Here is a 26,789-nt window from a genome sequence, read left to right as displayed (position 1 = left end):
CAACGGTAATGGAAGGAAATGATGGTAGACCCTGCTAGTTGGTAAAATATGGAGTGAAAACTCACAATAATTAAATAAAAATTGTAATCTACTCAAAAAAGGAGAACTTTATCATAATAAACAACAGGAAATGGGATTCCGCGGATTAAATATGATATGCGGATTAAACATTACAATGAGATTTATTATATATCAGGACATAAATGCACATGATAGTCGACACACACAGTAAGTTAAAGCATAGGGTATAGTGAAATATTATGAGAATAAGAATTGGCTCAAGAACAGGGGCTCCTACTCTCTGTGATGCAATAGACTGACGATAATGACTGGAGGTACTAATGAATCAAATATTTATCTCCTGACTGTATAGCAGTATTGCAATTACTAGTGACAGCTCAGATGGGATCACATGGAGAAACAAGCAAGGTGGACTTGTAGCAAAGCGAACGCGCGTGCTGCTGAGGGATTCAGTGTAAAATTGATGAGGTCCAGCAATGTTGGAGCCGAAAAATACTGTACCAGTACTGAAATCTGCAGCACATCGTTGGTAGGCAGCGTCCTGATGAAGTAGGCGACGACTTTTGCCGTGCAGCAACTCTGTGTCAACCCCTGGCCGCGAAGGCTGTCCGAGAATTCTAAGTTCTTTCAAAAACGAGCGACAAAATCGCAAGGCCGTCTGACTCCGAAGAAGATCAGATTCCGAATCCCACTGCACACTCGACGCAAGAGGAAAGCCAGCATTGCTCTACTCCCTACTCTCCTCGAAAAACCGGGAATCAGCATTCAGTTCTGATTCCAAAATTCCCCCACACTGTCTCAGAAAATCATTCGCGCCAGTAGCGACCGTTCCCTCCAATTTCGAGCAGGGGTTTATGACGGCAACTAGCCTCAGTTTAAGTTGACCAATCATGCCTCTGCTATTCAGCTGAGAGCACTGAACTTGCCGTTTGACCGACTACGAAAACAACCTGCCTAGACCACCGGCCATCCGGCGTCAGACAGTCGCTCCCAACAGGGCACAGTCCACAAGCATTCTGAGAATCAAGAGTCAGTCGGTGCCAGGAATCTTCGTTCCGGACGCGCCGTAACGGTAAACACATAAACTGCTGCGACACTCAGACGTCTCACAGGCCGTTTCCCCCTGCATACCACAGGCGCAAGTCGACCGACGTCAGTCGTTCCGCCAGGCACTTATGCCTATTGTACGAACCCTCAGAATTCAGGGAAGTGCAACCCCCAACCGGAAATACCGTGTGCAACGTCCTAAGATGCTTGATTCGCACAGGCCACCCTGGGTAGTGACCCAATATGTTTAGCAATCAAGTGAAAAGTATTTTTTGAGCTCTCAGTACAAATACTCTCGTTACAATAACCTTATTCTGTATGTTACTACCGTGCGATGACATAGAAAATTGATGAAATTGATGAAAATGAGAGGAAACATGCAAAAGAGGGCATGGAGCCTCTCAAATTCCCTGTAGAGGCAGAAGAGGAAATGAAAATTTCCTCGTCATCACCATACACAGGATCAACAACAAACATAATTTTGGAACTTTCAGGAAACCTACAACCGCAAGTACAACCATCAACTCCACTCATCTCCAAGCACACTAACACTCAAGTTTCAAACCATGCTACACAGTCTCAACAGAACTCTATAGGAAAAACTAAACACAGTACATCAAATAGGCAAAGAGAATGGGTATACGACACAAATGATAAGCAAACTGAACAACAAAATTAAAAAACAAATTAAAAGAGAACTGACCATGAAGAAATCACCAGCCATGAAAGACAACAAAGAACACCAACTATAGACAAACACAGGGTACCAGGAGCACTCTACAAAGAGTACAGCATGACACATGTTAACATACAGTAACAAAATCGTCCACAAGGTGGAAAACATACTGAAGAAGACAGGCCTACAAATATCATTTCACACAAGTAACGCAATACAGCAAAATCTAAGCACTAAGAAGACCTCAGCAGAAAAATTCTCCAAAGCTGGAATATGTCAGTTAAACTGTAGTTCATGCCAGTCGATCTGCATAGGCCACACATGCAGAAATTTCAAAAAGGAGTACTCTGAACACTCAGAGCCCCAAAAAGTGATACTACACACTCCTCTTTTGCAGATCATCTAATACAAGAAAATCACCACCCAAATAACATGGAGACTGACCTTAAGATTCTCAGGGAAAGCAACAGTCTCTATCAAAAACTCATAATAGAGGAGAACAACCATATACAAGAAGCAGTAATATAAGGAAAGAGAGTTCTGAATGCAAATACAACACCGTGCAACAAAACACAGTTAGCAATACTCAATACAAAGGCACCTACCCACATAAAACATAACACTGAAACAGCCTAAAATAAATAAATAAAGAAATTCTGTTTTCGCAGTTCCCTCCCCACCCCTCTTTGCCAGTGTCACTCTCTTTCTCTCTCTCTCTCTCTCTCTCTCTCTCTCTCTCTCTCTATTCCACACACACACACGCACGCACGCGCACGCACACACACACACACACACACACACACACACACACACACACACACACACACACACACACACACAATTACATATATTGAGTCCTCTCCCAGCAACCACAGCACATCAGTTCTGACGAAACATTCAAAATTAGTGCCACAACAAACACAAGACCAAAGATGAGCAAGTGAGCAGCGCCAATAAAATAACACTTCTCACGGCTTAGATCACGTTTCGCCACATTTTGCGTAAGTACATATGAACTGAACTAGTGAGCGAAAACTGTGTGGAAACAGTGCACTGAAAAGCCGTTGATCGTGACGCCAACCATACAAGCAACAGAAAGGAAAAATGTAACTACAGAACCAACATACCCCTACCCACGAAACAGATGTTGATAAATACGCATTAATTTTCTTCGTAGCTAATTTGCAGATGACATGCTGTCAAAAGACGACGAAAAATAGTGCAGAAACTGGTGTATAATAATGTAGTTCATTTAGCGATGTAAGTTTAAGGTTAGCGTAAAACAAAACAAAGCAAATTGCACATACTGTAATTCTTAGGCCTACAACAGTTAAATTATTATAAATTTCATTTTGTACTTTACAGAAATAAAAATTTGACCCTCAGAAAATAACATATAGGTTTTGAAACATGCCTGGGTAAATACAAAAATAAACTAATTGTGCCGGTCGCGGTGGTCTCGCGGTTCTAGGCGCGCAGTCCTGAACCGTGAGACTGCTACGGTCGCAGGTTCGAATCCTGCCTCGGGCATGGATGTGTGTGATGTCGTTAGATGGTTAGGTTTAAGTAGTTCTAAGTTCTAGGGGACTGAAGACCACAGCAGTTCAGTCCCATAGTGCTCAGAGCCATTTTTGAAACTAATTGTGTTTGCATAAAACTCATTTTCAAAACAACTCAGTTTTAAATCACAAACATGGAAGAACATCAAGAGGAGCTTCACACCTTAGTGAAATGAGAAATTACTGAATATTTGTACGTATTTGTAGTGCATTCCTTGTCTGACACCATTTTGTTTACAAGAAGTTCGCTCTTGCCTATTCAGTAGTCATATTTAGCGCACATAATTAAATTAATTACTTCGTATACTGTTTTCTCATATTAATACATTTCCCAATGTCTGCTTGTATAAATGTGAGATGTTGAGGGAAGGATTGACTCTGGTTCTAGAATAGGGAGATATAGTGGCGGATTTTTCCACGGTGTGTGTGTGTGTGTGTGTGTGTTTGCGCAGTCAAGTATCCAAGTAACAGATTGCACAGGGCATGCCACTGAGCCCCACACCACTTCGTATTAATGAATACAAATTCAATCTTTCAGGTCGCATCATTATTCAAATGATTTGGGGGTTTCTATTAACAATTAGTCACCTTCATGTTAAAGCAATGTGACCACAATCAAGGGCGACAATCTCATTGCACTGTGTTATGCTGCAAGTTGATCACGTGTATACTCTACAGGTCCGATTGGATTTTACGAGTGACTTTCACACTGTGTGATGTTTAGTTATATACGTTGCGCCTGCTAATTACTAGTTTCGCCATTCACTGAAAGTGTGTGCTACTGTGATTATTCCTTTTCCTTTCCTCGAAGTTAAATTGCGTTACAGTACTAGTTACTGGAACATCAGTTTACCAATAAGGCATAACTTCACTAAATCATGGTCTGAAGATACTGCTTGGTGTAGTAGTCCAGTTTCTGAAACAGTAATCAGCTTGCAGCTGGTACAACAGGTGTACTCTGTGCCAAGCACTTTGCAGTTTTCAGGCTGAATACTGTAGTTGTGGGTATATATACTACGTCGTATTTATAGATTGCTGCTGTTTCTAGTGATTGAACGCCAGTTGTGTAACCGAACAATAATGTGTCTTTCCACCAATGTATGGGCATTACGTTACCTGTTATTGCCGCTCGTTACCGCTATCTGCAGCAAGTGTTTGTTCTCTGCGTATCTTCCTGTGTTTCGATACAATCTGACTACTTTGTGACTTTTCTGCACATTTAAGTATCAACAACGAACATAATTTCTTATTGTTGCCTACTCTTTGTTATCCGCTACAGTTAAGAGTCATAAATTAGTATACAATCGCATGCAGTCAGTGACAGTAGTACTAGGAGCAGTTACTACTGACTGATAGAAAAATTGTTTTAATAAGAGTTATATTATCCTCTTTTTTATGAGTAGTAAATTATGACAGAAATTGTCTCATTGAAGATGAAAATATCAGTTACGTTTCTACCACAGCACATAGCGCGTAGTTGCCGGGAATGTATTCCAATTTTTTTGTGTTACTTATACATAAAAGTGACTTTCACGTGTTTGATAAACAGCAGAGGTCCTATGCTTCTTTTCTTACCCTGAAGCACACACACAAGCACCACGCCATTCACAGTCGTTCATTCATCAGATTACAGTTTTTGCGTTGTGAATTACACACGAGACTTGTAAATAGCTCAAGAATACGACAGAAATTATTTGGAAACTATCTTTTCGTTGATATTAAAACCGCTTTCTGACTGCATTGAGAATTTTAATGGCAAGTGCATTAAAATATCGAGCAGTGAACACACAAAGGTAAAACCCAAGATTATATCATTCCATAAAGCACTTTAAAATGGAAATATATTCTTTAAATGCGTTGTACCACAAAGATGAAAGGTAACTTATATCGTTATTGTTAATTTTTTGAGTTAATTTTAATGTTGTTGGTAGAACTTGTTGTCCCACTATGGCTATGATCATATGTTACAGTTTCTGAAAATAGTAACACACAGTTTATCTCTGTGTGCACTCCTCAAACAAAAGTTCGGTGTGTGGCGGAGGGTGCTTTGATTAGTCGTAGAAGTAGGATATTTGCCTGAATTCCAGTCGCGGACCTTTTGAAGGACTAACGACTGCCTGTGCGTATCCAGATAACACGAAACGGCACCAATTATTCCAGCGTGAATATTTTGCGAGATGTTTGAGGGTAGAAGTGGTATACCTCCAAAGGCTTGGGAAGTAAGAGAAAGGTACTCAAGGACTGAAACTGTGGGTGCGAGTCATGGGTTGGTAAGGTGACTTCTTGCCAAGGGAAAGGCTACAGGTTGACAATAACTACATACCTGACATCATTTTCCCAAAGTTTTGAGAAGGTGGCGTAATCCAGAATAGAGTGCCACCTGGGCAACTACAATATCCTCAGTAAATCAGAATTCGGATTTCAGAACTGTTGTTCTACAGATAATGTCATTTATACCTTCACTCATCAACTTTTATAAGCGTTAAATAACAAAATAACTCTGGTTGATATGTTATGTCATCTGTCTGAGGTATTTGACAGTGAGAATCACAATATTTCCCCGGGTAAACTGAGGTCTTGTGGAACTGATGGCACAGCCAACCAATGGATAATGTCATATATAACCGAAAGAATGGAAAATGTTGTACTTAGTAGTTGTAATTAAGTGAGATTTCTCTACCTGGAGTGAAATCACCTATGGAGTACCTTAAGGCTCAGTCTTAGATCCGCCATTGGTCTCATGTACGCGAACGACCTACCTTTTAATATTCAACAAGCAGAATTATTCCTTTTGTTCTTGAAACTAGCACTGTAATCAATCCAGGCATACATACGGTAACAGAGGCAATTTAAACAATGCCATTAAAAGTATCACTGGTTTCCTGAGAGCGGTCTCTATTTTAAAAAGAGACGACGTATTGATTTCTGCTCATCTAGAAGTGCTACACCAATGATAAGTGTAACACTATGTAAGGATACAATAGGTAAGGTGGAAAAATAAAAAAAAAACTTACGTGTCTTTACTGACGAGAATTAAATTTGTAAAAGCAGGTTTTGGAACTTCCAAAACAACATAGTTCACCACATACGCACTTGGAATCACATCCGTACTAACAGATAAGAAAGCAGTCATATTTTCATTCAGTAACGTCATCTGTAATGACTCATCTTTAAGAAAGGAAGTCTTCATTGCTCAAAAATGTGCCGTAAGAACAATATGTTTTGTGCGCCCATGTTACTCTTGGAATAGACGTGTTTAAAGAGAACATTTTGACTACTGTTTCGCAGTATATTTAGTACGTCATAAAATTGGTAAATAATCCACTGCAGCTGAAAAGGAATTTTGGTATATATAATCACAACACGAAAAGAAAAAAAAATTCATTCTTTACTCCACATTAAGGTTGTCCTTCAGCACAAAAACTGGTGCAAAATTCTACATCCAAAGGTTTTGCTCACTGTGATATAAAATGTTTGACAGACAGCAAAGTAAAATTGGAAAACACAATGAAAATATTTGTCCTTCACAACTCCTTCTATTCTGTATTAAGATTTCTATTATTGTCTAGAAGGTTGTGAGTAGGAATTACTAACTCACATCCGCATATTAATAAAAAGTATAAGGATAAAGTATGTTGAGCATGCTTCCATATTTACCAAGTAAATTGTGATTTCAATGCAAAATGACTCGTTACGATCTATCGTGCTAATAATCCATGGAACATGGAACTAAGACGTGCTGTGTCACCACGATTCTGAGGAATTTTAAAGTCAAAAGTTTCTTCGTTCGCCTTGTTTACGAGTAAAGCATTACTAGTCGTGAAAGGTCTTACCTTTAGTGTCTCTCCTTAGGCGCTGTTCAGCGTTTTTGAGGTTGGTGACTGATTATAGCCGAAACGAATTTCTTGCGTTACACCAACACGCAGGAGTGTCAGACAATACTGAAAAAGATACTAAGTCCTCAGACGCTGCAGAAATCATTTTCAGAGAGTGCATTTCCTTTCGGTAATTTTATTGAAGTTGCGTCGTAACTAACTGTGACACTTTTGGGCAAATGAAATAAGACAACAGCTTACGGAAAAGTAAGCCCGTATTACAGTTATTTTAATGGCAGCTGTTTGGATCATCACTCAAGAATGAGTAATTGTTATTTGCCTTAATAAGGAACGGTGTTTGTCTTTGATTTGCTTTAATACTGTTTAGAGATCGGAAGCACCAGAAGATATCTTTTTGTGCTTTTCCCACTAACTACACTCCTGTAAATTGAAATAAGAACACCGTGAATTCATTGTCCCAGGAAGGGGAAACTTTATTGACACATTCCTGGGGTCAGATACATCACATCACCACACTGACAGAACCACAGGCACATAGACACAGGCAACAGACCATGCACAATGTCGGCACTAGTACAGTGTATATCCACCTTTCGCAGCAATGCAGGCTGCTATTCTCCCATGGAGACGATCGTAGAGGTGCTGGATGTAGTCCTGTGGAACGGCTTGCCATGCCATTTCCACCTGGCGCCTCAGTTGGACCAGCGTTCGTGCTGGACGTGCAGACCGCGTGAGACGACGCTTCATCCAGTCCCAAACATGCTCAATGGGGAACAGATCCGGAGATCTTGCTGGTCAGGGTAGTTGACTTACACCTTCTAGAGCACGTTGGGTGGCACGGGATACATGCGGACGTGCATTGTCCTGTTGGAACAGCAAGTTCCCTTGCCGGTCTAGGAATGGTAGAACGATGGGTTCGATGACGGTTTGGATGTACCGTGCACTATTCAGTGTCCCCTCGACGATCACCAGAGATGTACGGCCAGTGTAGGAGATCGCTCCCCACACCATGTTGCCGGGTGTTGGCCCTGTGTGCCTCGGTCGTATGCAGTCCTGATTGTGGCGCTCACCTGCACGGCGCCAAACACGCATACGACCATCATTGGCACCAAGGCAGAAGCGACTCTCATCGCTGAAGACGACACGTCTCCATTCGTCCCTCCATTCACGCCTGTCGCGACACCACTGGAGGCGGGCTGCACGATGTTGGGGCGTGAGCGGAAGACGGCCTAACGGTGTGCGGGACTGTAGCCCAGCTTCATGGAGACGGTTGCGAATGGTCCTCGCCGATACCCCAGGAGCAACAGTGTCCCTAATTTGCTGGGAAGTGGCGGTGCGGTCCCCTACGGCACTGCGTAGGATCCTACGGTCTTGGCGTGCATCCGTGCGTCGCTGCGGTCCGGTCCCAGGTCGACGGGCACGTGCACCTTCCGCCGACCACTGGCGACAACATCGATGTACTGTGGAGACCTCACGCCCCACGTGTTGAGCGATTCGGCGGTACGTCCACCCGGCCTCCCGCATGCCCACTATACGCCCTCGCCCAAAGTCCGTCAACTGCACACACGGTTCACATCCACGCTGTCGCCGCATGCTACCAGTGTTAAAGACTGCGATGGAGCTCCGTATGCCACGGCAAACTGGCTGACACTGACGGCGGCGGTGCACAAATGCTGCGCAGCTAGCGCCATTCGACGGCGAACATCGCGGTTCGTGGTGTGTCCGCTGTGCCGTGCGTGTGATCATTGCTTGTACAGCCCTCTCGCAGTGTCTGGAGTAAGTATGGTGGGTCTGACACACCGGTGTCAATGTGTTCTTTTTTCCATTTCCAGGAGTGTATCTTCCTACAGCCAGACTACAGGCAGACTATACCAGAAACTTTAATATATGTCCGATAATCTCCTGTTCTTGTTGGTAGTTTCATTTATTAAAACTAAATTCGCCACGGTTACCGTTTTTACAATTTTAATTAAACATACACGGCTTCTGACTATTAATTAAACACCAGCACTGAAATTCAATTACCTAACGTTATTAAAACGGCTTGTAATTAATGTTTGAATAGGACAAGAACAAAACGTGTTTAGCGACAGGAATTTTAACTTCTTATTTTTGATGAAGTACGGTGTGTACAGTGGTAATGAAGATGACCACTGATACGTGTTATGAATCTTGTCAACAAGAACAGATCAATGTATATAGTAACGCCTCCTCTTATATCATTACGTTTTGCTATTTTTATTGTTAGAAAAATCTTTATTCAGACAGGTCGTCGAAATTTTGAAGTAAAAGTTATTGTGGATGTCGCGTAATAAATATTTCACGTGAAGCGCTGTTGCAACATAGGCAAAGATCAGTTGTGGGAACTAAGCCACTGAATATTACAAATAACGTTATCAAAGAATACGGTCGTCTGACTAGATCAAATAAAGGGCACGTTCATTCGCGATTGAGTGGTCAAAAATAAATAAATAAATAATACTGTGTAGGAAATGAGTCTTAAATATAGTTACGCTTGTACACACCCAAATGTATGAGAACATACGAACGGGATAGAGGCACTTACATTTAGAGTGCAACAAGTTAAATGCACCGTAGCGGTCACGAAATGAAAAAGATGAACACATTCAGGTACCTCTATCGTTGAGCAGCGTCGCCGTGAAGATCGTCGCCTCCATCCAAATTCTCTGCATAAAATTAACCATATAACGGAGGTGCTGAGTTGCAGAAAGCCACAACACAAAGACTGTCGGAAAGTTAGCCTTCGACCAACAAGGGCTTTATCAAAACTACACATTTACACACGCACACACTCATGCAAACGCAACTTATACACACATGACCACAATCTCTGGCAGCTGAGATCTATTTTGGGGAAAGACCCTGTTGGCCGAATGCTAACTTTCCGACTGTCATTTTTTTGTGCCTTTCTGCTACTCAGCATCTCCGGTATATGGTGAGTAGCAACTGTCCTTTCCATTACGTTATGAAGAAAACAGTACTAAGACAAGATTAATATTTTTACTGGTGTTTAGGAAGTTATGTACAACAAAATTCGTAGGATTCACTGCGTAGACGCCTCATGCCCAGTGTTCACGTTGCAGACTGAGGCAATTTATACGTCAGAGTGGCATATTTTGCCGCCAGAACTGCATCCGCTGTTCGTCCTTGTTCTGGCCCAAGGAATCCGTCGTGTTGACTATCAGGTAATAACTCGATGTGCGCGTGAAGGGCTGCCACACGCCTGACGTGTTGGCCATTGGGTCCCTGTGCAAAGGGAATGTGTAATTGAGTAACTGGTCTACAGCATTCAACACAATTTGTAACAGTCAAGGACATGTTTTATTGAAGCGAACAGTTTTCACTGAAAAGCACTTTCAGTAACATCTCTCACTTGCGAGGTACAACCATTCCGGCCCATTTGTTTCTTGATACGGCAAGATACAAACCAAGGGAGAGCTCTTTCGACACATTGCTGTTAAACAGTCGGAATCTTCCTTGTTTACAAGCCGATATCGCAAACACACGCAGATCCATCGTAATCAGTAAAATCGTGATAGATTGAAACACATACGCTTGCAGTATTTTCGCTTTTAATATAGTGAGGTATAAGTTCTTTGTTCTCTACTGTTCCGAGCTACGTACTTGTCCACGCTGCACATGTCCTACTCAACGTGACTACGGTTTATTGCAACATAACTTAACGTACAGTGGATGGTTAGAGGAAGAACGGCAAAACAAACAAGTTAACGTTATTTGTTCAGATTTATAGTGTTAGTTGCAACTTCCACGTGAGGATTATGTGGACACAACAATAACAACGAAATGTCACCGAAAACTGCTGGTAGGAAAGATCGGCATAAGAGCGGTGATATGGATCTGTAAAAAGTAAGCTCAATCCACAAAGGGTCTCCAGGCAATGTGCTCTAGCCTTCTGAAGAAACAAGTACCAACATAAGTTATGCCCTCTACAAAAAATGTCTGAAGGGCCTAACTGGTTCAACATTAACCATTTTACTTCAACAGAAGATTCACTAAACCCAGGACACGTCAGTAATTATGAGTTCTTCTCTCTTTTTTTGTTACTTAGCCGTTAGAATGTTAACATGGATGCAGTGGATTTTTGTTGAATTTAAATTTTCTTTAGAAAATATTTGTTTTGTAAATGAAAACCGCTTTCTCTTGTTGTAATGTACTTTATTTTTTCTCCCAGGTGCATTGCACCCTCTACTTCCAGGCATCTTCTGTGGGATCTAAAAAAATACAGTTTTGTCTTTATATATTTTTTGCCTTTATGGCTGTGGAGCACAATTAGTCTTCCGTGATTAGTTGTAGATATTTGATCGAAAACTGCGATTTAGAGACGTAACTACTGTGAGTTCACCATACGTCTCATCATGTTTGGTTCTTTTACATATATGTTGCCAACGTAATGAAGTATATGCTAAAAACTAACGTGTACTCATTTCTGTTATGTTTGTATCTGTTTGTGAGTAAGAGTGTGTGTGTATATGTATGGGTTACTTTTGTGTATGTGTTTGTGTGTGTGTGTGTGTGTGTGTGTGTGTGAGGAGAAACAATGTGTGTAGGAATGGATTGGTATTTTCTGTTTGTGTAGGAGAGAAAGTATTGTATTTGTGCATGTGTCGGTGGTTATTCAGTATGAGTTGGACGGAATATCTGTCAGAAAGTGGTTGCTGATTTGAGTTTTAAGTGTTTTGTGGAGGAGCTCACGAACAATTCATCGGAAAGAGGTTGGATGGTATTATTATTATTATTATTATTATTATCTGTTCTTGGAATATTTCTCTATTATATCTGACATTTCCAGAATGAAGGCAAGGCAGAATACAATGTTTTTCCTCTTTTTGGACCATGTGGGGCAGTTTTCTGATTTTACAAGAAAACTTCAAATGTTAATCACAAAAGCCTCAATATATTAAAAGTAATTCCAAAATGGTCTCAAAAAATCAATTTTTAATAAGTTCCACAAAAAAGACATCAAATTTGGGCGAAGGGGGAAGGTGAATGGGAAAATCAAAAAGATTAGGAAGAAATGAGTAACACAACAAAATACAAATTCTTCAGATATTTTCATGAAACTGAACAAAATCTGAAAACTCATCTTGCACAAACCTGAACGAGATCAAATGAACCCTGCAAAGCCCCTCACATATATTTTCGTAGTAAAATTATAGTGAAAAAGAGTGAAAATATATGTTGCATGAAAAATACTACAAAATATAAAAAATGTGAGTCGGATGAAAGGAATCAATACAGACAGCCTGTATTTCGTACATGTCAGTGGCCTTTCTTTTTCTCAATATTATGTCTATTGAATTTTTGTGTTCATGTACGAAAACAGACAATTCAGCCGCCGTTGAAACTGGTTTAGAGCAACGTTTAAGCAAGATGTGTAAAAAGTGTGGTGAGACGAAAACCGTAGATTATTTCCGTTGCTGTAATAAAGTAAAAGCTACTCATATCAGTACAAATAAAGCATGTTAAATTAATTACATGAAGTCACTGAAATAAGAACAATGATAATGTAAAACAGTATCATCAGAAGTATGTGAATAGGCTTCAACGAAAACATGCAGTTAAGAATAACGAATGCAACGAAAGGTATTACGAAAGTAATAAGATGATTTCTGTATGAGAATAATAAATATGTATGTAGGTCTTACCTCAAAAAATATCAGAAAATAGGATAGTACTAGTAAAATAAGACGTGTTAATAAGTTGACCGACCACGAGCTTTCCCAAAGATGTACTCCGCCATTGTCCACTGGTTGACTATCTTGTGAATGCCGCTTACGTGCTTATATACTCCTACAGCAGCCAGTGATGTCACATGTGCTCAGTCCCGCACCATATGTGGCAATGTTTTGGTGGAACCCCCTCCCCCATCTCCCACTTTATCTTCCGAATCACAGGATCCCACAGAATCCCAGGCAGTGCTCAGCTGCAATTCACCGACAGTACTGAGCGTGTTGTCCGATAATTTGATCTGTATTGCTTCATTTGGTAAGCTGTTCAAGAAGCCTTTGGTCTGTTTAATAACAGAAGTATCGTCGAATGCAATTCGGCGTCCGTTTTCCGGTGCACGTTCCTCTACAGCTGATGTTTCGAGATAGCGTCGTCTTGAACATCTTTCACGCTCTATAAGGCGCTGTACAATAGTCCCGACAGTCTGATCCATATAAAAATGCCCACACCTTCACAGTTTTTTGTATATTCTACGTGTTCTGAGGCTTCCATCGCCTTTCGCAGGCTTCAAGGGTTGCCTGATCTTTGCGGGGGTCTGAAGACGATACATTCGTCTTATGGCCTCATGGATATGAGGAACTGTAATAGTTCCTGGAACACGTCAGTAACATTCACGGCCACATGAAGTTCATGATGTAAACAGGAAAGGATGGTTTCTTCCCGTTTCTAGACGTCGTTGTCCTCCGTAAGCCGTATAGATGTTTTTCAAAATGATGGAGCACAGTAATCAGTTGTCCATTTCGTTCAGGGCTTATTAAAGCAAATCTAAATTTTGGCTAGCGTCTAGCCCTTATCAATAGACTATTCATAGTTTCAATATCAGTACGTAAGTCTACTGCCGGTCGGGCTTGTGTCACAGTTGATTCCATCTAAAGGTACGTGGTTTACCATAAGCGCACCCATACGATTCGGTATCTGAGCGCCTGCAACTATTACCACCCAGCACAGAAACGGTCTGTTCTTGGAATCTTGGTACATCGAGCTGAAACCGCTGCAGATGCCGAAAACCTTCCGATGGAACTGAGCTATTTACGTAAAGTTTTCAAGGGAGTCGGTTACTACAACACACAAATTTCGCTAGCACTTTCATCTAACCGCGAAAGCAGGAGGTCTCCGAAGAAGACACGAAGATTGTGACTTTAACGTTTTGCGGCTTAGCAGCAGGGAAGATTAGGCGGCTCTTGAAGAAACATAGATTAGACACAGCCTTGAGGCATCCAGCAAAGATGTGCCAACTAACGAAGCCCGTGAAAGACGTTGCAGGACTCTGAACACCTGGGCTATACCATGTGCTCGTCGATCAGACTATCTACACTGTCTAACGCTATCTCGTAAAATCAACTGCAGCGAAGCATGCACTGGAAAACGGACACCGAATTGCATTCGACGATACTTCTACAGGTTGAGTCAACTAACGTTACCGCTGGATATATTTCGTAAACCACATCAAATACTGACGAACTGATTCCACAGACCGAACGTGAGGAGAGGGATTAGTGTGATTGTTTAATACAAACCATACAAAAATGCACGGAAGTATGTTTTTTAACACAAACCTACGTTTTTTTGAAATGGAACCTCGTTAGTTTTGTTAGCACATCTGAACATATAAACAAGTACGTAATCAGTGCCGTTTGTTGCATTGTAAAATGTTAATTACATCCGGAGATATTGTAACCTAAAGTTGACGCTTGAAACCTCCGACGTTCAGTTGCGTGTTGTAACAAACTCGGGCCGCGGTCGGCGAGCAGCATCTGCAGGGACATGTTTACGACGACGACCGTGTTTACGAATGTGGCTGTAGTACACTGTTGTGGTTTGGTCTAGCTGTCGCAGTGTCCGCACGTAGCGCTTGCTGCTATTGTTATTCTGCATTCGCCTCCGCACGAAGACCAACTGTAGAACACCGTGTTACCAGACGTCTGTGACAGTGTAGTGTTGTAGGAACTGATAGTGTAGTGTTGTAGGAACTGTGACCATGGTGTATTCGAACTCTGAAAAGGCGGCGATGATACTCATCTATGGCGAGTGTCGACGAAACGCAGCTGAAGCCTGCATGGTGTATGCAGAACGGTACCCGGACAGAGAGCATCCAACGTGCCGCACATTGCACAACATCTACCGCCAACTGTATGCAAACGGGTCCGTAACAGGCCCGTCACAGGAGAAGCGGGTGCAGTTGGTGTGTTAGCTGCTGTTTCCATGAACCCACACATGAGTACACGGGACATTGCGAGAGCCGGTGGACTGAGTCAAAGTAGTGTCATGCGCATACTGCATCGTCACCGCTATCACCCGTTTCATTTGTCGCTACATCAGCAATTACATGGTGATGACTTTCATCATCGAGTGCAATTCTGTCAATGGGCATTAACAGAGAATGCGTTGCAGTTCTACTTGTTTGCCAATGACGCGGGTTTCACAAACCACGACGCAGTGAATCTACGGAACATGCATTACTGGTCCGTGGACAATGCTAGCTGGCTCAGACAGGTAGAGCGACAGCGACCGTGGACTGTAAATGTATGGTGCGGAATCATTGACGACCACCTCATTGATCCTCACTTCATTGCAGGGGCCCAAACAGCTGCAATGTACATCGCGTTTCTACAGAATGATCTGCCAACGTTGCTCGAAAATGTCCCACTGGAAACGCGTCGACGTATATGGTATCAGCATGATGGTGCACCTGCACATTCCGCAATTAACACTAGGCTGACCATTGATAGGATGTTCGACGGGCGTTTCATAGGACATGGAGGACGCATAAATTGGCCAGCCCGTTCTCCTGATCTTACACCTCTGGACTTCTTTCTGTGGGGTACGTTCAAGGAGAATGTGTACCGTGATGTGCCTACAACCCCAGAGGATATGAAACAACGTATTGTGGCAGCCTGCGGCGACATTACACCAGATGTACTGCAGCGTGTACGACATTCATTACGCCAGAGATTGCAACAATGTGCAGCAAATGATGGCCACCACATTGAACATCTATTGGCCTGACATGTTGGGACATACTCTATTCAACACCGTAATTCAAAACGGAAACCACGTGTGTACGTGTACCTCATTCCTCATTGTAATGTACATGTGAGTCAGTGGAAAAGACCAGTAAAAAGGTGTTAGTATGTGGACGTAATGTGCTGTTCCAGTCTCTTCTGTACCTAAGGTCCGTCACCGTTCCCTTTGGATCCCTACGTAGTTCGGTGCTCTCCGATACACACGATCGAACAGCGGAGGAGTGGTACTCAAGCGTCAAATTTAGGTTACAATATCTCCGGATGTAATAAACATTTTACAATGAAACAAACGGCATTGATTATGTATTTGTTTATATGTTCAGATGTGCTAACAAAACTAACGGGGTTCCATTTAAAAAAACAACGTAGGCTTGTGTTAAAAAACATACATCCGTGCATTTTTGTTTGGTTTGTATTAACCACCGTAGGTTTGTGTTAAAAAACATATTTCCGTGCATTTTTGTATGTTTTGTATGGTTTGTATTAACCAATTACACTAGCCCCTCTCCTCACGTTCGGTCTGTGGAATCGATTCGTCAGTATTTGATGTGGTTTACGAAATATATCCAGCGGTAATGTTAGGTGACTCACCCTGTATTACTAAACGGACTAACAGCTTCTGGAATAGAGTAATCAATGAAGCAATACAGATCAAAATATCGGACAGCAACCTCAATAAGGACGGTGGATGGCAGCTGAGCATGGCAGAGGACTATGTGATTCGGGAGTTGGTGTGGACGTGGCGGTCGCGCCACCAAAACATTGCCGTATATGATACGGGAATTGGCTCCAGTGAAGTCACTGGTAGCTGCGCGTCCGTATAAGCATAGCAGTGTCATTCACACTACAGTTACCAGTTGATAGTGGCAGAGGAGATCTCAGCCGAAAGCTCATGGGCAGTTAATTTGACGCAGCTTGAAACAGGAGAACATTTTATTAATGGATATCGCCGCGAGAGCATGTACTCGCACTAAAAGGATATTATTACGTAAAAATAAATAGTTATTAAATAATCGTTTTCACTATAAACTGATATAAATTTAAGGGCCGAGTAAATTGAGTATTTCATCTAAGTCTCTGGCATCTGAGAAAGTTATAAAATAACAGAAAATATTTTCATCAGAATGTATATGGTGCAATCCAATGTTCTCCAGGCATACACCTTACACTTCCATCGGATTACCGCACAGTATAGTGTGATTCATCACTCCAAGCTAGTCATTTGCAGTCATTCACTCTCCAGTGGGGGATTTAGTGAGTGATTCTTTCACTGATTTCGTGAGATTTTGTACATCCACTACCCTTAGTTCTCAAAGATCGCTGTTTGTCAGTACATAAGGTCTGCCTCGTCTTGCTTCGCTATGTTTGTTTCTTCAGATTTCCACTTCATAATCACACCACCAACACACGACTTTGGCAGCTTTAGGAGCGTTGAAACATCGCTGGTGGATCTGTTAATCAGATGATATCCAGTTCGAAGTCAATGAGCCCTCTTGACTGACCGATTCTGCGGTACTGCTTCTCTGCTATCAACACAGTATCCAAGGCCTCATTTCGTACTGCTGAGCCTGACTTTCGTGACATTCATTGGTTATTTCCGTAACACCTAGTGATGTAGCCAGACCTTTCTAGCGCTGATATAGCAGATAGTTAATCTACTACAAATAAGGATGTTTTTGGTCCAAATTTAGTTTTAGCAAATTACTCGAAAACTATTATAGATAGCTCAATGGGGTTACATAGTTAATATTTTTATACTAAACTCAAGCTTCATACAAATTTTGATATTTCTAAGTGTAATATTTAGCGCCTTCAATTCGTTTTAAAAACGTGGATTCTGATCAAAATATTGTTTTAACCACGTTGAGACTTATACAAGTTAATTTTGACATACAATTGCACTTTATTACCAGTTTTGGTTTGCTAGCTGTATTATTTTGCACCGCTTACTTTTTTCTTAAAACTACGTATTTAGGGCTAGATATTCATCTGATCACTCTGAGATTTGACAGTTTAAACATCAATGCACTACAGTACATGCTGACAAAGTATCGAAAAGCAACTTTAACCTTTAATTCCATTCTTAATTATGGTGCAATACTTGTGTACTATGCACAGACGCGTTGTGGTGACGTGGCATTACTAGCAGTGAACTGGGCTAATTCCCGGCACACGCGATCGCCTCTGTATCTCTCAAATGATACAGCGTTTGTTTCGTCACAGTGTGACCTACCCATTGTCCATACGTGAGCCAACTGGAATGGCTTAGAACGCACACTTAGTTCCATTTCTCCGCGTCAAGATCACTACCATTTTTTGTTTCAACTCTTGAGGAGGAATGGACTGCCATGCCTTCACAGATAGAAAGACACGTTATTGAAAGTGTCTCCAGCAGAGATCGAGTCGTCATAGATACTAAGTGTTGGACATACTCCATATTAAACGTCCAGTAGTAGGTGCGCTGATACCCTTGGTCAAATAGTGTACATCTTAATTTCACAAGGAAGATGAGAGTCTGATTATAAATTCGGGTGGACCTCGACTGAGATTGTTCAAGTGAACGGCCGTTCCATTGCTGAATATTCTGATGAAGTGTAACTATCTCCGTTTTATTACTTTCAAACTTCATACGCTGGTTACACAGGGTGTGAAAGGTTGCTTCTTAACGACACGGACATTTTCATCCCTCCTGAATCTGCAGTTCGCATTGTGTTTGTCACGAACTTTACCAGGCTGGCAGTCAGCATGTCGATTGCAAAACGCGGGTGCTCAGCATCTTTGCTAGTGTACGTCTGTGGTAGTGAGATGCCTAGATATTTAAACCCTGGTCAGGCAATCGTTATGCGAGGTGTCAGTTTTGGCTAATTTCACAGTCACGCTATTGCGAGCACATAGGACATTCTATATTATTCTTTTGTTGTTGGTAGGTGTTCGTTCAGTTGGGCCAGCTAACAGACTTGGACCTCGCCATATTCAAAGAGTTAAGGTGTTTTGGCTAGTGCACAAGATGGGAAAACTTTGACAGGCCTGCTCTGATGTAATAAAACGAGAACGTAGACTGTAGTGCGAATTATGTTTTAGTTTAATTTCAGATGGGCTCTCATTTATCAAATTATCGGGTTGCCTATTTCGTGTGCAAGATGTGGGTTGTTGTTTAATATTACACTTAATCTCTACCCGTGTGATCCAAAACCCATTATCTCACTTTAAATATTGTGCAGAGAATATGCAACGTTTGTTCATCCCTACGTGTCAGTACAGTCACTAATTATCTGCTTCACTGTTTATCAGTTAAAGCTTTTGACAATTTGCTTACAAGTAAGAAACTTCCTGGTAGACTAAAATTGTGTGGCGGACCGAGAGTCGCCGGTTCGCAGGAAAGCTTCTGTGAAGTTTGGAAGGTAGGAAACGACGTACTGCGGAAGTAAGGCTGTGAGGATGGGTTTTGTGTAGTGCTTAGGTAGCTCTGTTGATAGAATACTCGCCCGCGAAAGGCAAAGGTCGCGAGTTCGAGTCGCGGCCCGGCACATAGTTTTAACCTACCAGGAAGTTACGTATCAACGCACACTCCAGTGTAGAGTGAAAATTTAATTTTAGATTGCTACAAGTAGTAACATAAATTTTTTTCGCTCTTTACTGAGTGATACGCATACCATGTGGTTTGGCATTCTTGTTAGCATTTGAATGAAACCTCCCGTCGAGTTCACATGATCCACACAATTGCTGTCCTGAGAGTCACATTACACTAGCATGATCCCTTGGATCTTAGCTCTCGCAAGAGAATTTCCAGGTGGTAATGTACGTCTGATGGGAATGCTACCGCCCAGTTGGTGAGACGAATAAACTGCACTCATTAGTGCTCATCAAAAGACAGAGATTATTAGGACAATAAAATTTTAATGAACAATTACCGTTAAAGTATATTTTCGGAGTTCACAGTATCAGCTTAGATGTTTTGTTACAGGGTGTTTCAAAAATGACCGGTATATTTGAAACGGCAATAAAAACTAAACGAGCAGCGATAGGAATACACCGTTTGTTGCAATATGCTTCGGACAACAGTACATTTTCAGGCAGACAAACTTTCGAAATTACAGTAGTTACAATTGTCAACAACAGATGGCGCTGCGGTCTGGGAAACTCTATAGTACGATATTTTCCACATATCCACCATGCGTAGCAATAATATGACATAGTCTCTGAATGAAATTACCCGAAACCTTTGATAACGTGTCTGGCGGAATGGCTTCACATGCAGATGAGATGTACTGCTTCAGCTGTTCAATTGTTTCTGGATTCTGGCGGTACACCTGGTCTTTCAAGTGTCCCCACAGAAAGAAGTCACAGGGGTTCATGTCTGGCGAATAGGGAGGCCAATCCACGCCGCCTCCTGTATGTCTCGGATAGCCCAAAGCAATCACACGATCATCGAAATATTCATTCAGGAAACTAAAGACGTCGGCCGTGCGATGTGGCCGGGCACCATCTTGCATAAACCAAAAGGTGTTCGCAGTGTCGTCTAAGGCAGTTTGTACCGCCACAAATTCACGAATAATGTCCAGATAGCGTGATGAAGTAATCGTTTCGGATCTGAAAAATGGGCCAATGATTCCTTTGGAAGAAATGGCGGCCCAGACTAGTACTTTTTGAGGATGCAGGGACGATGGGACTGCAACATGGGGCTTTTCGGTTCCCCATATGCGCCAGTTCTGTTTATTGACGAAGCCGTCCAGGTAAAAATAAGCTTCGTCAGTAAACCAAATGCTGCCCACATGCATATCGCCGTCATCAATCCTGTGCACTATATCGTTAGCGAATGTCTCTTGTGCAGCAATGGTAGCGGCGCTGAGGGGTTGCCGCATTTGAATTTTCTATGGGTAGAGGTGTAAACTCTGGCGCATGAGACGTGGACGTTGGCGTCATTTGGACCGCAGCTCCAACACGGCGAACGGAAACCCGAGACCGCTGTTGGATCACCTGCTGCACTAGCTGCGCGTTGCCCTCTGTGTTTGCTGTACGCGGTCGCCCTACCTTTCCAGCACGTTCATCCGTCACGTTCCCAGCCCGTTGAAATTTTTAAAACAGATCCTTTATTGTATCGCTTTTCGGTCCTTTGGTTACATTAAACCACCGTTAAAAACTTCGTCTTGTTGCAACAACACTGTGTTCTAGGCGGTGGAATTCCAACACCAGAAAAATCCTGTGTTCTAAGGAATAAACCATGTTGTCCACAGCACACTTGCACGTTGTGAACAGCACACGCTTACAGCAGAAAGACGGCGTACAGAATGGCGCACCCACAGACTGCGTTGTCTTCTATATCTTTCACATCACTTGCAGCGCTATCTCTTGTTGAAAATTGTAACTACTGTAATGTCGAAAGTTTGTCCGCCTGAAAATGTACTGTTGTCCCAAGCATACTGCAACAAACGGTGTATTTCTATCGCTGCTCGTTTAGTTTTTATTGCCGTTTCAAATATACCGGTCATTTTTGAAACACCCTGTAAATACTGAATGGTTTTCCCTTGTTTGTTGGGCTCTTGCATAAGCTTGATTTCTTTATCACTATTCTAATGACATCGTGTTATTATTATAAATGTTTCTTGTACTTGTAGCTGTACTCTAGAGCACGAACAATTATTCTAAACTTAAATATACACTACTGGAAATGGAAAAAAGAACACATTGACACCGGTGTGTCAGACCCACCATACTTGCTCCGGACACTGCAAGAGGGCTGTACAAGCAATGATCACACGCACGGCACAGCGGACACACCACGAACCGCGGTGTTGGCCGTCGAATGGCGCTAGCTGCGCAGCATTTGTGCACCGCCGCCGTCAGTGTCACCCAGTTTGCCGTGGCAGACGGAGCTCCATCGCAGTCTTTAACACTGGTAGCATGCCGGACAGCATGGACGTGAACCGTATGTGCAGTTGACGGACTTTGAGCGAGGGCGTATAGTGGGCATGCGGGAGGCCGGGTGGACGTACCGCCGAATTGCTCAACACGTGGGGCGTGAGGTCTCCACAGTACATCGATGTTGTTGCCAGTGGTCGGCGGAAGGTGCACGTGCCCGTCGACCTGGGACCGGACCGCAGCGACGCACGGATGCACGCCAAGACCGTAGGATCCTACGCAGTGCCGTAGGGGACCGCACCGCCACTTCCCAGCAAATTAGGGACACTGTTGCTCCTGGGGTATCGGCGAGGACCATTCGCAACCGTCTCCATGAAGCTGGGCTACGGTACCGCACACCGTTAGGCCGTCTTCCGCTCACGCCCCAACATCGTGCAGCCCGCCTCCAGTGGTGTCGCGACAGGCGTGAATGGAGGGACGAATGGAGACGTGTCGTCTTCAGCGATGAGAGTCGCTTCTGCCTTGGTGCCAATGATGGTCGTATGCGTGTTTGGCGCCGTGCAGGTGAGCGCCACAATCAGGACTGCATACGACCGAGGCACACAGGGCCAACACCCGGCATCATGGTGTGGGGAGCGATCTCCTACACTGGCCGTACACCTCTGGTGATCGTCGAGGGGACACTGAATAGTGCTCGGTACATCCAAACCGTCATCGAACCCATCGTTCTACCGTTCCTAGACCGGCAAGGGAACTTGCTGTTCCAACAGGACAATGCACGTCCGCATGTATCCCGTGCCACCCAACGTGCTCTAGAAGGTGTAAGTCAACTAACCTGGCCAGCAAGATCTCCGGATCTGTCCCCCATTGAGCATGTTTGGGACTAGATGAAGCGTCGTCTCACGCGCTCTGCACGTCCAGCACGAACGCTGGTCCAACTGAGGCGCCAGGTGGAAATGGCATGGTAAGCCGTTCCACAGGACTACATCCAGCATCTCTACGATCGTGTCCATGGGAGAATAGCAGCCTGCATTGCTCCGAAAGGTGGATATACACTGAACTAGTGCCGACATTGTGCATGCTCTGTTGCCTGTGTCTATGTGCCTGTTGTTCTGTCAGTGTGATCATGTGATGTATCTGACCCCAGGAATGTGTCAATAAAGTTTCCCCTTCCTGGGACAATGAATTCACGGTGTTCTTATTTCAATTTCCAGAAGTGTATATGGAAGTGACTGTTCACAACACAGGGCTGCTTAATAGCGATAGTGGTTGTTTATGTGTCTCTGCTATATAACTATGAAAGTATATTAAAGCCTACTGTGGCATGTATGTAACAGTTGATACTGTTATAATCGGAATAAAGCTGTTGCTAACTGTACACAATTTAATTTCTAGTTACAATCGCTTAATGTACATAGCTTGGTGACGAACGACGGTTATCAGGCCCCCGTAGTCGCAAATGACTCGACAACTGTGTGATCAACTAGAATACTAGAAACATAAGTAATATATAAGTATTACGAACTTACCCGTACTTCGCGAAATCCGTCAGCATGTCAACCCATCTGTCTCTGACGCGACCGTCTTCGGAGTCTGGGTCCAGGTCAGCAGTACTGTTTTCTCTCATGAACTCCAGCTGCACTTCTGCTCCGTGAGCCACTCCTGCAAATTTGATCACGCGTTAAGCCCGCAGTGTTTTGACATTTCGCTAATATCGATCTGTGTGAGGGAAGGCGACCTTATGGACTATAGCTGCTTATCCACTGTGGCTGCGTGTGAATTCATACCTAGTTATGACTTCGCGAAATCTACACTGTTGCTTGACAACGCTCGGCAAATACTGAAGCAACTGCTGGAATTTTATCAAATTTGACTGTTATAATTCATATTATAAGAAGGCCAGCACGTCTGCTGATCTATCATACCCCACGTCACACTAGCTTTTTATAAGTCGTCTTCGTCTGTTGTTATTGCTCTCAGGTACACAAGTATTCCTACATTTTACTTAATGTGTCTCCACTACATGATTTATAAGTTCGCAAAATCAGAGTTTGCCGTGCAGCTTGGGCGATACGCAAAGCACTCAAAGGATAGGGATGAGAGAGGTAGGGATTTCACAGAGTTTACGAATTCTACCGACTACCATCACGACGTTTGTAGAATCTTCTTGATGAAAAACGCCTACAATCCCAGCGTCAATTTGATACCAGTGCTGGCAAAATTTAGCAATTTCATCCTGTGTATTCGAATGCGTCCGTTGTGGCAGTAAGTTTTGAGTGTGATGAATGCAGCGTTGTACGCTTCAGAGTGGCTGCATCGTAGTATTAGACCAAGCTGGTTGATCACATCGATGCCGACCGCAATACGTGAACTGGGCAGACGTGCTAGACTATAGAATAAATAAGTTTACAGAACGCTAGCTTAATCAACTGAAGTAGCCTACGAGTCCTGCAAAGATTATTACGCAGTGATATCTGAGGACTTATCAACAACCTATGGAAGACGTCATACCTTCGCTATCATATATCCAGGTATAACCATGGACAGAGGTGTGCATGATGTTCATTAATCCTCGAGTTGGTGTCTGTCGTTCAGTTGCCCAAAGACATCTGGGAGCTTCTATGTTACGTCACGTGGTTGTGGCAAGAAACTCGGACTAACACTGTCAGCTGTAGATCCCACTTCCGCGTTGCGGTGAGCGGTCAGAGAGTCTCATTCAAGAATATTTCTGGTAAGAGCCATGTGACACGCATTACTGCCTGGTGCCACGCCTCTTCATGTCACAGTTTGGCGCGATATTACGAACTGCGTCAAGCCCAGGACATTCACAAAAACCCACCCACTTGTTTCTTTAAAACGGGTGGAACCAAAGGAAATAAATTACGTTCCGTCTAGGCTCAGAAGAATCATAAGCTGTCCTACTTGCAAGCATGAAACAATCAGTCAGTTGGTATGTGACTGGGTAGACTTTTCAAATATAATAACTCGAAGTAGTCTGTTCGAGTTTGCTTCTGGATCTTATTTGGAAATTTGTGGTAAGTTACTAGGGGACCAAACTGCTCAGGTCATCGTCCCTAGGCTTACTCATTACTTAATATAACTTAAACTAACTTACGGTAAGGACAACATACACACGCATGCCCAAGGGAGGGCGCGAACCTCCAACGGGGTGAGCTGCACGAACCGTGTCAAGGCGCTTAGGACCGCGCGGCTACCGCGCGCGACCGGATCTTAAAATCAACATGAAAGTTAGATGAACGCGAAAGGCCACATCACAATCATATAACCGTGGAGAGTCAAAATTTGACTCGGTAATATGTTGTGATGTTTTGTGCTACAAAGATTTACATTCAATCATAAAAAGAAACCTTTTGCGCTGAAAAAATGTTCGTTCTGTCTTACTGGTTAACAAGAAACTACATTTTTTAATACATTCTGATATTTATAAAGGTACTACATGGTTTGAGAAGAACGTGAGCGAGAAATGTGAAGACCAAATATGACAGCAACTGATGATGGCGAGTTCCCCAAACCTGCAGGTGGTAGCAGCTCAACAGGCAGCAGCTCTTAGCCCCCTGCAGGCCAGTTGTTCACCTTCGGACCGCGTATACCACGAAGGTATCTTACGCCTGACTAATCGTAATAGTCACGGAGTCACAATACACATTTGTGTCAGAGTGTGTTACTACGCCTCGCTAATTGAGGTTTCGGTGTAAGACTTTCACCAAGAAAGCGTCTTGTGTACACTGACCACAAGCTGTGGGCATTATGTGCTTCTCAAAAACCAGAAGCAGTGAAAATCCGAGATCCTGTTCGGCACTATTTCAAGACTCAGTCCCAACGAGAAAACAACAAACTATCGTGGTTGATGTTATTTTCTATTGTTGCCGTAAACTGGGCCCTCTTTTATAGGGAAGTCTGAGGGTTCTACACGGATCTGTTGGGTTGTCACTACGCGGTCGATTGTAACGGTCAGCTGCCTCCAGCACAGACATCCTTTTGCTCATTGCGGTCGTCGCATCTCGGCCAAAACTGATATTTATTGTGCCGTTTTCTAACTTAATTACAATAACAAAACGTAGTAACGAATAGTACTTTCCGATTTCCGTTTCTGTCTCCTCTCTGAAGCACACAGAGAACTGTATTTCATATATTAGATATGATTGATTGGTAACTTACTCGCTAGGTTAAAATAAATTTTCAGTCTGAAGAACATTATCAGATACAAGACAACTTTAAGTGCTCGCTACGTCGTTGCTGTTCCCGACTTCAGTATACTCATCATTAAACTGAACGAGAATCGTTACTGATACTCATGTGAGAGGCCGCAGAGGACGGCCTTTACTACTAAACAGCTAAACTCTAATCTCGGTTCAGTTTTATGTCGTCTATCTGATGGCTTCCATGAGCAACAAGAATTTGGTTTTTAGATTTGCATATTGTTACCGACCGAATTTAAGCATTTAAGATTCTACAATGCACTCATTAAGAGGAATAATTTTACGTTAAACCTTTAACATAGTGAGACAGGTATTGAAGTTAGAAAACACCTTTGTACATTGAATCAGTGCAACTCACGACACCCAAATTTTAACTATAATCAGAAAGTATTTAAGAATGACAGCACTTAGCGACTAGCAACAAACTTTACACATTATTTCAAACCTTCAAAAATTTCTCATGCTAATAACCTCCACCCCCCCCCCCAAAAAAAAAAAACAAAAAAATAATGTAGTGAGAAAAGTTTATCGTTCACTACAATTCCGCAGTTCATGCAAACAGAGCATCAGTAATTGGGAGAACGCTCTAATCTATTACTTCTTTACTACAATGTATCCGCAACAGATTTCCAGATATCCAAATATTCCACTGAATGTACCTGCAAAATTATATCATTTTATGAAGGATAGAGCAGGAAATATGACATCACAAACATCGAGAAAAATTACGGTGTGTTGAATCAGAAATATTTTACTTTTCAGTGTCAGTTAATTAACAC

General features: G+C 42.7%; 1 protein-coding gene across 1 annotated transcript in view; it reads right to left on the bottom strand.

Moving 5' to 3' along the window:
- Nucleotides 1–10,140: 10,140 nt before the first annotated feature.
- The window catches only part of LOC126293151 (acetylcholinesterase-like), a 95,394-nt gene continuing 78,745 nt past the window's right edge, over nucleotides 10,141–26,789 (bottom strand). Inside the window, exons 10-11 of the mRNA XM_049986626.1 lie at nucleotides 23,320–23,452; nucleotides 10,141–10,406 (exon numbers count right to left, since the gene is read on the bottom strand). Coding sequence (XP_049842583.1) covers nucleotides 10,262–10,406; nucleotides 23,320–23,452 — 278 coding nt within the window. The 3' untranslated portion in view covers nucleotides 10,141–10,261. The remainder of the gene's footprint in view (nucleotides 10,407–23,319; nucleotides 23,453–26,789) is intronic.

The sequence above is a fragment of the Schistocerca gregaria genome, chromosome 1 (genome assembly GCF_023897955.1).
Source record: "Schistocerca gregaria isolate iqSchGreg1 chromosome 1, iqSchGreg1.2, whole genome shotgun sequence".
In the NCBI taxonomy this organism is placed as follows: domain Eukaryota; kingdom Metazoa; phylum Arthropoda; class Insecta; order Orthoptera; family Acrididae; genus Schistocerca; species Schistocerca gregaria.
Note: the sequence above shows the minus strand (reverse complement) of the source record. Positions and strands in the feature narration are given on the sequence as shown.